At 44.5% G+C, this 13070-nt stretch overlaps 1 protein-coding gene across 6 annotated transcripts in view; it reads right to left on the reverse strand.

Moving 5' to 3' along the window:
* MAPK9 (mitogen-activated protein kinase 9) overlaps nucleotides 1-13070 on the reverse strand; it is a 44413-nt gene that overhangs the window by 24761 nt on the left and 6582 nt on the right. For 5 of the 6 annotated variants that reach the window (XM_058668861.1, XM_058668859.1, XM_058668860.1 and 2 more), the window contains exons 2-3: nucleotides 8914-9084; nucleotides 2429-2558 (exon numbers count right to left, since the gene is read on the reverse strand). In XM_058668861.1, the coding sequence (XP_058524844.1) occupies nucleotides 2429-2558; nucleotides 8914-9035 (252 nt within the window). In that variant the 5' untranslated portion in view covers nucleotides 9036-9084. Of the gene's footprint in view, nucleotides 1-2428; nucleotides 2559-8913; nucleotides 9085-13070 lie in introns of those variants that run through there. The other variant, XM_058668862.1, reaches the window with a different exon arrangement.

A 13070-nucleotide genomic window follows, 5' to 3' on the forward strand; every position in this document is an offset into this window, starting at 1 on the left:
GAGAAGATTAATTATATCTCAGTATGTCAGATGACTCTGCTTGATTATAAAAAATTAAGCTTAGCATTAGAAAGTATTAAAGCTGGGAAAACAAAGTAGAACTCAGTGTTTCCTTTTATGATTTTTATTGCTTTTACCAAAACATTTTCTTACATACCTTTTGAAAAAAATTATACATCAACTGAAAACATTTTCATTCAAAGTACTTTTAATCAAATCACTTGTGTATATATCTAGCAATTTAGATTACTATTGCTGAATTCAAACATGGGAATACTTCAAAAAGTTCATGGAACATAGAAATTAAAGATTCTATTTTGGTATAAAATTTTTGAAATCCACGCATCTTTTCATAAACTTCATTTTATATAAATTTTATGAAGACCCTCTATTACGCAAGGAATTCAATATTTTCTTTGCAGCAAAATCAACTTGTCTTTTAATTCCAGTTTCCATCAATTTTCCGAAGTGGTCTTCTGGGAGACATTATGGGTTGAAAATGATCAGCCATATGTCAATTCAGAAGACCTAAATACTATGTGCAAACTCCCACAACTTCTGAATTACAAAGACTAAGCTTAAATGTCTCATAACTTCATAGATTTACTTAGAGAGGGCAACAGAGCTGGCCCCAGCACAGGCTCCATCTGGCTGCTGACAATGAGTTCACGCTCCTAAGCAAACACACACACCCTCAGCCTGTTCAACTGACGAAGGGAAAGACCAACATTGAGTATGCTCTGTGACCAGCTGCTCACAGCAAAAAAACCCCACAAAACTACCTTCACACCGCAGTCGCCGTCCCAAGACAAACTCAAAACAGAACAAAGATTCAAATCTAAAGCATTAAGCTACAGAATATTGACTACGGATAAACATGAACACTATCCTAATAAATAAAAGCCTCTTCTAGCCATGGCAGGAAATCAAAGAGATTTTACATTAAACAAAACTAAAAATCACCTTTTCAAAAAACAGTGTGGCAGAAACTACATACATAATGTGCAATGGGAAAAAAAAGAGGCGTCTTGAGTTTTAAAATCTAAAATCTGTAAATGATTAAGAATGAGACTGACAAAAGAAAAATGGACAAAAGCTATGAAAAGCAAATTCTCAATAAATTACTACTAAACGTCTGGAAAGAAATCAACCTTACAAATATCATTTGCCATCTATCAGGTTGGTAAAAATTTTTGAAAAATCTATAATACGTAGTACAAGGGAATTTTTTATGAAGGAGAGTCTCAGATACTCTTAATGGAAGTGTGAGATGGACAGCTTTCCTTAAGTCACTTTGTCAGCATATATTAAAACCAGCCGGGCGCGTGCCCGCTGACCCAGCAATCTTGGGACAAGTGTGAATTTCTGTACTGTTCATTACAGTATTAGCCAGAACAGAGACAAAATGAAAAAATCTACTGAACAGCAGATGATTTAATAGCCAGTCATGGGCATGCTATGCTGCTACCTACAACTGCTTCTCTGTGATGACCAGAGCACAGGCGTACAGCAGACATCCTCCAGTGCCACGGGCAGGACACTGCTACTGAGCTCACTGACACCACTGCAGGCGAGCCTAAGAACATCACCAACACGGCCATGCCAGTGATGCGTGGGTGGTGGGTTCTGAGATTTTTTTCTTTCTTGTTTATATGGCCTGAGTGTTTGAAAAAAATAATCATGTCTTCTTGAAACTTGAAAAAAAATTGAGAAATAAGTAAAATGTTAAAACCAATTCAAACCACAGACTCAAAATAAGCAACCTTAGTTTTGTATTTAATGTCCCTTTTACCAGGACGATTCAGCAGAAAGGTAAAAACAAAGGGAATGGGTTTAGTGTAACCTCAAATCTGTTTTTCTCTTCCTAAAAGGGATCCCATGGGTTGACCTCGAGAGTCCCTTCCAGATTCGACGTTTCATGGTCTCAACCCCAATGATGCTCACAGACACCAGCAGGGACATGTAGGATGCTCTGCTAGGGCTTCAATCCCAAGAACATATTGCTTCTCTTAAAATTCAACGCTTTGATTTCTGTGGAGATGCACAATACAGCAATCCATAATGCCACACCAAAAAAGAATGTGTATTTATAACTGAAATGTCTGTAAGGAAAAGAGCTACTGAACAATATTCTCACACACACAAAAAAAAGTTGCTCCTGCTCCTATGAAGAGAACCAGAGAGTGAACTCCAAATGCATACAGGATGAACTGGTCTCTCCTTCAGCCGAGTGACCTGGACTCCTGTGTGGATCACGACGCCTCGGTAACGCCCACTGTGCCAAGGTCAACGAAGACTTCCATCAGTAAAACAATCGTTTTACTAGTCATTTCATGATCAGTTTGCCCTGCGTCTGAATTCAGACTATCTCCAAACAGATCTGAAAACTGTTATCACCAACAACATCAAAGCATGCAGAGGAACTTACGTTTTTATGATTGACACACTTTAACAGGACAAGTTCTCGGTAAGCTCTCTTTGCATGGGTTTGATTCTGAAAAGGACGGCTTAGTTTCTTGACTGCAACATTTATCCCAAGAACTGTATCGAAAGCAGCACTACAAATTAGGAAACAGAATAAGCAACCTATTAGAATGGTCCTGGAGAAAACAGAAATGCATAATGTACATTCAGTGAATGTTTTCTCAAGCACAAGGGGTTCTCCTCAAGGTACCTCTACAGGTACAGAGTGTGGAACTGGCTGAGTAAGACTATGGGACAGGCTAAGTCCTTGCAGAGGCAAGGACCCTGGTGCTGCACCGCAGCTCCTGCGCACAGGGAGCTTTAACACATTTAACTCCCACCCTGTTAGCTGAGATTAGCATTTCTGAGCTAGGTAATCTCAAACAAAGCATGTAAGGCTGGTCAAGACAGAAAATCTTCAGTTTAAACATGTCCATAAATTGAATAAACAAAGTCTTCATCATCACAGATTAGAGATAAAAATGCATTTTGAAATACCATAGCTGAGGGAATGCTGGGATCTCGTTCATGAGACGATAACCCTGGGTCTGACAGTGTTTTCCCAGTCAAAAAGGTTTCAAGACTAAAAGCCAGAATCTCAGCCCGTGATAAGTCCTCGTGATACCAAACGCCCAAGGTAAGCAGTGGTTATCTGTAAAATCCCTGAAGCAACAAGAGAATCCAAAGCTGGGTTTTGGGGTCTCTCAATCCCTTCTGGATGGGTGCTCACTTTCCTCCAGGAAACAGACAGGAAAACCTGCCCAGCCGGATCGCATGCTTCGTCTGTTCCTCGGGGGTTCACAGCGGCTGAAGGCCACCTCCGAATCTATGGGCCATTTAAAACCAGGTCAGTTCATTAACACTGACATCACTCAGGTTCTTTTAGTAAACTTTTTTTTTTTGTTTGGCCAAACAATGTCAAGCTGAATCCAAGCTGTCTTGGAGCTGAAGACAGTCTACTGGATCATGTCTTAGAATGATTTAATTCAGTTCGAATACTGTCTGCAGGTATGCACACATTCATGTCGATCCACATGCCTGTACTCAAATGATTTAAAAAGCCCTGCACAGAGAAGCCTATTTGTGAGCTCAGCCACTTGTTAACTTCCAGGTACTTATGCTCACAGCCTTGCGTTTCTCAGTGAGGACTGCAGTCAAAAATGATGCATTAAATTCTGGAAAACTGTCAAGATTTCAAGTGTTCTTACTACAAAGAAAAAGTGCCAAACAACACATTGGTTAATTAGCTTAGTTTAGCAGTTCCACACTGTTCACATATATGTAACGCTTACTTGTCAACTTAAAAGTAAAATGTGGGTCCACAATGAGCCAGGCAGACCGATGATTCAGTATCTGAGTATCCGACTTCCCATGCCCACAGTCAATGCCAAGAGCACAGCCTTGACTTAATCAGTGTGTGGGTTCCTGGGGTCACTTCCTAATGCCAAAGAATCAACAGTTTTTGCTTTACTTAGTTTCTTCCTTTATCGACTTCAGAAGTTAGCTGCTTACTCCCAAATATGGAAAGTGAGGAATAAGCCACTTAAAATTCTCAACACCTCTCAATTTTCTGTTCTCACATTCTTTAGCTTTTCTTCACAGTGTTGAACAGCATGCCTAAAGCTTCTCTTTGCATCAGTATTCAGAGGAAGCCTCCCCAGCAGCAAACCAAGACTCTTCCTGCCACCCTTCAGCTCTCAACCCTCTCCCTTTTCCTCTACATCTCTGTCTCAAATAGTCAAGTCTGAGAACCCATTTACTTTGTATTTATCATTCGGTCTTTTGTGTTTCTTTTTTCAGGGATTTGAGACAGAGAAAGCATGTACGTGAGAGAGACAGCGAGCACACACACATCACTGCCTTCACTATTTGCAACACTGGGGTGCCTTGCCCACGCCACACAGCCTGCGTTGCCACTCTCCTGAGAGGAGACTACCACCAGCAGCAACAGCAAATGGAATCTCTTTGATTCATTCTAGCATCGCTCAACATCACGTCTTTTAGAAAGAAAAAAAAAAACCACTTATTTATTTCTTTGATTTGAAAAGTCATAGTTACAGACAGAGGGACAGAAACACAGATCTTCCATCTACTGGTCCACTCCCCAAATAGCCATAACAGCCAGAGCTGAGCTAGGCCGAAGTCCAAATCCAGAAGTTTCACTGGGGTCTCCCATGTTAGTGGCAAGGGTCCAAGCATGAGAGCTATCCTCTAGCAGACCTTTTCCCTGGGGCTCTCCAGGCCCACGACACAGCTGTTACCTGGGATTCTTCCCACTGGCCCTGGCTTCATGTGAACATGTCCTGCTATTATTCTCCTGGACAGTAGGGGTACATTCTCCAGGAATCCCTTCAGAAAAAGTTGGAAGCTTCTATTCTCACCATAAACGGACAGTTTGTCTTGTGGGGGGAAAGGCCCTGCCCCACTGAGCACGGGTCCAGTGCAAGACATGCTTGACTTTCATTTCAGCCCTCAGCTCCAGGCCTGATCACGCAGAGCCAAAGCCCTCTCCCACTCTCAAATAACCACTGGTGCACCTTACACACTATGCTCAGAAGATCGCTTCTGACTTTCATGATAACCCCTTTCTTTCTTTTTCCAACCAATATGCATCCTTGGCTTCCCATAGCTAATTTTTGCCTGGTTTCTGAGATTCCCTGTATCTGGTGTCTTTTGCTAGACACTATGAGAGGTACCCACTGTTGTTGCATGAGGCTGCGTGATTCTTCTCATATCATGACTGTAATGGTTCTTTGCACAGATACTGATTGGCATTTTGGTTGCTTTTAGTGTTTAGGTGATTATGAAAATCACTGTCATAAATGTTCTACCAGCTCTATGTCCCCAGGCAGGTAGGTTCTCATGAATACACAGCTCGTACCAGGAACCCACGCATTCTATTTTACTAGGTGTCCAACTGTTCCAAACTGGTTCATTCCGTTTCTAAGTTCACCAGCAGTGCTTATGGAGGCCACATCCTTCTAAGGGCCATGTCACATCCTTACCAACACTTACCAGCCACCGAGAGTGGTTTCACATCCTTACTAACACTTGACATTGTCAAGCTGAGCTTTCAACCACTGTACTACACACACGTCTACAGTTCATTGTGGTGTTAGTCTTTATTTCCTTAAAGAATAATGACACTGGGCCCGGCGGCATGGCCTGGCGGCTAAAGGTCCTCGCCTTGAACGCACCGGGATCCCAGGTGGGCGCCGGTTCTAATCCCGGCAGCTCCACTTCCCATCCAGCTCCCTGCTTGTGGCCTGGGAAGGCAGTCAAGGACGGCCCAAAGCTTTGGGACCCTGCACCCGCGTGGGAGACCCGGAAGAGGTTCCTGGTTCCCGGCTTCGGATCGGTGCAGCACTGGCCGTTGCGGCTCACTTGGGGAGTGAATCATCGGAAGGAAGATCTTCCTCTCTGTCTCTCCTCCTCTCTGTATATCTGACTCTGTAATAAAATAAACAAATCTTTAAAAAAAAAAAAGAATAATGACATTGAGCACCTCCTCTTATGTCCACTCGCTATGTGCATCCTCTTTTGTGATGAAGTACTTTCTATTTGGTAGTGAGTCTTTATCTGACTGGAGTTCTTCACATATGTTGCATAAATGTGTAAATCAATTAATTTTTAATTTATGGAATTATTTAGTTGAAAGCAGAATCACAGAGAGATAGAGAAACCCTCCATCTGCTGGCTCATCCCTGCAAATGGCTGAAACAGTCAGGTCTGGGTCAGGCAAAAGTCAGAAGCCACACACTGTACCTGGATCTTCACCATGGGTGGCAGGGATTGAAATACTTGGGTCATCACCTACGGACTTCCCAGGGGCATCAGCAGCAAGCTGGATCCAAAGTAGAGCAGCCAGGTTTGAACTGGCATGCTGAGATGCCAGCACCGAAAGAGGCAGCTTAACTCGCTGTGCCACAACTCTGGCTACTATATAAGTTGTATGCTTGGTCTTTTGTTTCTTCATGATAGTCTTTTATAATTTTAAATAAATAGGCAACCTTACTCTTAAGATAATGGTATCACTCTATTACGATGAATATCTTTTCTATCCTGTTTAAAGTCCTTCCTTACCTCCCAAATCATAAAGTCCTCTATACTATCTTCAACTGGTTTTCTCTACACATTTGGAGCAGGTTAGCTGAGACTGCTTTGTGTATAAAATGTGGAACTGGGTCCGATTTCACCTTTTCCCATGTGAATGCTCCCCCACCACTCTGTAAGGCTACTATGGCTCGGATATGAGTTAGGAGCCCTGAAGGGCCCATGTGTTAAAGGTTTGGTCCCTCAAGCGACATTGCTGGAAAGTGTTGCAACCTTTATGAGCGCGACCCAGTAGCCATTCCTTAGCTGACTGGGTATGTATGCCAAGGGGTGACCTCCCAAGATCTCAGGAAAGGGTTGTTAAAGCAAGCCCGCACTGAGTTTACCCAGCCCTCCCTGCGTGATTCTTCCCTTGTACAACCTCTGCCCCGCCATGTACTGCCTCGCAGGAACCAAACCAGCAAGGGCTGCCTGGTCTCAGACCTGAACTGCCACAACTGTGAAATGACTCTATCGTTTATCTTTACAAAGCTAGTAGCCTCAGGCTTTCCGCTGCAGTTACAAAAAACTAACTATCTAAAATCATAAGCTCATCCCAAGTATGTGGTTGTGTGTGTGGCTTTTCTGGATTGCACCAGTTTGCTGCCTCTCCCTGCACCCACACACATCTTTATTAGCAAGGTTTGGATAATTCTTCACATCTGGGAGATGGCAGTATTATTGCGCTTACTACAACCCCAAGAGCATCAATGGTGATTTTAAAGCATGACAATAATCAAAAGAACTTTCAATCAAATTAACTGTAAAATAGCAATATTTTAATAAGAAATTATATAAAAGCCCTATTTTGTTATCAAAATAGTATCTAGTCCATTACTGAGTTTATTTTTGGGAAAGTAAGTTATTTTATTTTATTTGTAAATGGCAATGTGCCATTATCAGATTATTTTCCAATCCTACAGGTGGACACAGAGAGGAAAAAAAGCTAATTTCACTTTTACTTTCTCAATTAGAAATCTGAGAGAGTATCATAAAGCCAAATATCAGTTATAATTATTAAAATTGACCTTAACATAATAATTGTCTTGAGATAAATACAGTTGAGAACCTTCAAATGGGTATTTCATGAGTATTTATTTACTTACTATTACCATGATTGTAAAAAAAGCTTAGGTCAGAGTCTGGTCACACCAAAAGTCCTGGGCAAGCCTTCTGCAGAATAAGCAATGAGGTCCCAGAAGTGGGCTTTGGTTCTAGACCTACCCCAAATTCCCATGAGACAGAAGAGGTTAGAGACATTTCCTAGTTTGAACCAGCCATGGACTTTAAAAGCTCCTCTTCACACAATGGCTTTGAGTACTCACACAACATGCTTTCGCTGACAAGTGGGCACCACCACTGTTTTAGATACAAACCAGCTGTTCCCTCCACACAGCCCATCTTTCTCTTCTTTTAGCTCCAGGGCCTTTACCCACTTGAGATGAAGAGGTACCTGTTCCCTGATCAGCATCTCTACAGCAGACACCAACTGAAGTCACTGACGAAGGTGGCCTAAGCTCAATATCCCCATGGAAAAATATAAACTCCCCTATCAACACACCCAAGTTCTCCTTCACCCTCAGTCCTGCTGCCCACCAGCTACGAACAGCACATGTCAAGATTCATCATCATCCTCTTTCAGAGGCAAAGGTAAGAGGGATAAAAAGCTTAGAGGCATGTCGGTAACTGTAGTCTAGAAAAGACATGAAAACTTTACCAATAGCTGGCCAGCGACGTTGCGGCAGCTGGCTGTCTTACCATGCAAGTTACAAAGGCTCAGGGTCAGAGTAACGGCTCTGACGTCTGGGCTGGACACATGGCTGAAGTGAGACACCAGGGAGAGTTGGCCAGCCTAACCCCTCACACGACATCCCTTCCTGGCTAATTCATGGAGTGATAATGTCACTGACTGGCCTCATCCTAACAATGAACGGCAAAGGCACTGCAATGCTGGCGCCTAGAAATGAACAGGAGTGATTGGGAATAAAAGGGGAGAGGTGACTATGACGAAGAAATGAAATAAAACTCTGAATTTCTGTTATAACTTTGTTATAACTCTGTTATACCTATTACTCAGAAATCATAATGGCAAGCAGGAATGAAAAGAAAATAAAGAGACAAAGAAATAGACAAAGCAAAACTGTATCCTATTTAAATTTATGCAACCTTCTAAGAATGTGAGAAGAATGTGAGTTGTCTCCTATATAATCTGACTACTTTTAACTAGAACAAGAGGCCAATTCAATGTAGCTTATAAGCCTGTATCAGAGCTTTTTTTTTTTAATCATCAGTGTTTCTAAATTCTGATACAGTTTTATGAAAAAACTCAATGCATGCTATTAAACAGGCTGCACTTACCAAACAATTCCTTGAGCTCCAGAACCAATTGGTTTCAACTGCTGGTAACGTTTTAGGACAGTGAAGGTTGAGTCTGCCACTTGCACGCTATAAAACTGACCGTCACATTTACTGTCACTCATGATGTAGTGTCATGCAGTGTTCCCAAGTGCTGGCACCGTTGTCAGGTTCCTTAAACAAGAAATGAGACGAATACACAGTCTTATGAAATTATACATACATCCCGCACTTAACAGTCTGGAACTTATTAGCACATGAGACAGTGTGCTCATAAGTGGATAAAAGTTCAGTTCGGCCATGTTCTGACCTTGAAGAAAACACACAAAAACATGCAGAGATGTTTCACCAGTACACGGCCATTGTAAACAGGAGGAGTTTCGAGGCCTTGCAAGATTAGAAAATAATCTCTACATTTTATCATAATCCTGATAGTGGCAGGGTGAACCTTAGCAGTTTTACTGCATGTGGGCCTACTTCCTGCGTGGTGTCTGGACCAAAGATGGGGCATTGTTTCTATAACGAGCACCAAGAAGCAAATGGACATGCCTTCTACTGCATCCAGATCTTTCCCAAGTGATAAACCAGAGAGCATGCATCACCGGCCACAATGACAGGCCTCCAGAGCACGGGTGATACTGGTGTGCTGTGCACATCCGTGGACGTGCACCTGTCTCAGAGAAGGACCAGAGCCGGCAGAGAAGTGCAGTCAGCATGGGCACTGTGACGCTTATCCACCTATGCACAAACTGGGGGCCTCCAAAGAGGCATTTCTGTGCTTTAGGCAGGAGCACAATTTCATACAGAAAAGAAGCAGAAAGGAACAGGGGGTCAGCTACACTTCCTTGGTTTCCTGGCTTTTGCCTGATAACCTTTATTTAACTTTGGGTCTGTTAAAAAATATTAAAAAGAATAAAACCATGTAGGCAATTGTTCTATGCTGTAAAAACACAAAATCTATACTTTATTTTACAAGTCCATCAAACCCCTTCCTTTTTCCTATTGTCTATATAATGTGTACTTAATGAATCATAGTGGTGATTTCTATTTAAATTCCATGCTGTCGAGTACTTCTCTTAAACATGAAGGTAAACTGATTTAATAAGCAGCCTCAATAAAAATTTCAAGTCAAAATAATAACTGTTCCAAGTAATCACTGCTGCTTGCTCTGTCACTGTGCTCAGGTAAGTGGCTGAACTGCAAGCTGTACTCAGCCAGCAGCCACTGGAGCCTCTGGCCAGGGTGTGCCTCTAGGGATGTCACACCCACTAGATGCTGGCCAGTGTGACTGCTCACCCAAGCTTATCACTCCTGTTCCTCTGGAGCAGCTGATGCCTGCCCCTCCAGGCCACCCTGTCCTGAAGGAGACTCAGGGCTGCCCAAGGCCAGCAGGGGACTGCCCCTCCAGGCCACCCTGTCCTGAAGGGGACTCAGGGCTGCCCAAGGCCAGCAGGGGACTGCCCCTCCAGGCCACCCTGTCCTGAAGGGGACTCAGGGCTGCCCGAGGCCAGCAGGGGACTGCCCCTCCAGGCCACCCTGTCCTGAAGGGGACTCAGGGCTGCCCGAGGCCAGCAGGGGACTGCCCCTCCAGGCCACCCTGTCCTGAAGGAGACTCAGGGCTGCCCAAGGCCAGCAGGGGACTGCCCCTCCAGGCCACCCTGTCCTGAAGGGGACTCAGGGCTGCCTGAGGCCAGCAGGGGACTGCCCCGCCAGGCCACCCTGTCCTCAACAGGACTCAGCAGCTCTAGCACAAGCAGGTCTGTCTTGCTCATCACATGGCAAGGACACAGACTTGAGCATGCAACAATCTCTGCCAATCTGATTTGTACTACAGCATTTAATGACTCCCACAACACTGCCCATGGAACTGACACCTGAAGAAACAACCTTTCTGAAATGTTATGAATGTAAACAAATGTCATATATTTCATATATAGCTTTTAAGATCATGATTCTTCCAACCCTACACTTCTACCTTTCCTCCTCCTTCCTTATTTTTTTTAATTTTTACAATGATACACTTTCAGTATATTTTATAATCACACACTTAATCCTGCACTAAATAAAAATTCAACAAGCAGTAAGTAGGAAACCCACTGGAACAGCCTTCGCTACAGATCCACTCACTGTCAGAGACTGAAACAGTTCAACTCGACGTGCCTGACGCACTTGTCCCTCAAAGTGGTAAAAGGTAAGGAGCCATGAACAGCTAGGAGCCAACCGTGAAGTGACAGATAAAGCACCACGTGGGGAGAAGTGCAAGGACCAAGCATTTCATGTGTACTATAACCTGACTTATAATCGGGGAAGGGCCACAAGTAACACGTAAACGGAGGAGGCAGCATCCATCCTGCTCTGCTGGAGATGCACAGTAGAGGCGCAGGCCTCAAACTGCTTGTGTAGCTAGTCTGGGGTTCCACCGGATGCAAGAGCGACAGGATTGGACACATTTAGCCACAAGGCACAGGGCAGGCACCCACAGCAACCAATACCACAGGACAGTTGCTCCTTCGCCAGCTATAAATATGGTACCTGCTGCAGACAGGGTCCATGCCAGAAGCCTGGGCCTGCCCTGGTAGCATTTTCAAAGCCCAGGCAGTGGGCACACTCAGGAAGAGCCATGAAACAAGTATGGTCCAAATCCCAGGTGCAGGACAAGAAACTGCATGGACAGAGACGTGGAGGCGCATCCTGACTGCAATGAGTCATATGAGATCTGCTGCAGCCAGATGGTGGGGCAGTAAGCCACAGTAGAAAAAAGGAGGCCAGATCTCCATAGGCTGTGGAGGTCATCAAAGCGCCAGAGGCACACGATCAGCTAGCTTTTCACACATGGTTCTGGGGAGGTTGAGATGGAACAGATTAGAGAGGCCAGGACTGAAAAGAAGGCCCACGTGATAATCGCAGGAGGGTGACAGGCGAGAAAGGAATGAAAAGCACGGATTCAAAGCAGGATGCGTGTGACCTGCTGGACTGGAGGTGAAGACGATGAGGCTGCAAGAGGCAGGCAGCACAGGCCGTGGGCTTCCACTGGCTTTGGCTAGTGTGTCCCACGCACACTGCTGACGACCTCCACAATCTGTTCCTTCCTTGCTCGCTTCAGTGACAGAAGCCTCCTGTCCCTGCGGGATATGAGTCTGGCAGCCATCCTGGTAGCCAGGTACAGCCAGATGACCAATTCTGGCCAACAGGAAGAGCAAGACGATGGGGGCAACATTTGGGTCAGTTTCTAGAAAAAGCTACCTGCGCTCCCATCTACTGATCCTCTGGCTGTCAGCTGCCCACCAGCTCATTCCTGAATGACCTGGGGGTACAGAGCTGCCCCCATGCTTGGACTAACACCTGTCAACTTCAACCTTCAGAGCAACGCTGGACTCCACCACAGCTGCTAGCAACTTAACTCTGACCTGTCGACAGGCCACCTGCTGTGAATTTCACAGGCACATCCAATCACACTGGCTTTTGAGAACACACTGGCTTTTTTTTCACCTCAAGACTTAAAATAATTTCAAAATTACGTTGCCCTTATTAGAGTAAAAAAAGTCAAATAAGAGGGAATGTGTCAAAGCCACCCTTCCTACTCAGTTTAGGTTTCATCACAACAGATCAGAGGACCTCGTGGCTGCCTAGGAAAGCATGGGGGCCCGGCATGATGGCCTAGCACCAGGATCTCATACGGGCACAGGTTCTAATCCCGGAAGCTCCACTTCCCATTCAGTTCCCTGTTTGTGGCTTGGGAGAGCAGTAGAGGACGGCCCAAAGCCTTGGGCTCCTGAGTGGAAGACCTGGAGGAAGTTCCTGGCTCCTGGCTTCAGATCAGCGCAGCACCGGCCATTGCAGTCACTTGGGGAGTGAATCATCGGACAGAAGATCTTCCTCTGCCTCTCCTCCTCTCCGTATATCTGACTTTGCAATGAAAATAAATAAATCGATTGTTTTTAAAAAACAAAGCATGGGATGCAGTCCTGGATAAATAAACTCAGTCAGGGTTATTGTCAAAACAAATCAACCAGGGCTGGAAAAGCAAACATGCTTACAAACCGGCAAGTCTGAGCATTCTTCACACACAACTGCGTTGGTAACACAAGGCACTGCCTGCCTCCACTGCCCTCACAGGTTGGTGCTCCAGCCCCACCACTTGGTCCTGGTCAGTGCCCACT

This window comes from Ochotona princeps, chromosome 9 (genome assembly GCF_030435755.1).
Source record: "Ochotona princeps isolate mOchPri1 chromosome 9, mOchPri1.hap1, whole genome shotgun sequence".
NCBI lineage: Eukaryota > Metazoa > Chordata > Mammalia > Lagomorpha > Ochotonidae > Ochotona > Ochotona princeps.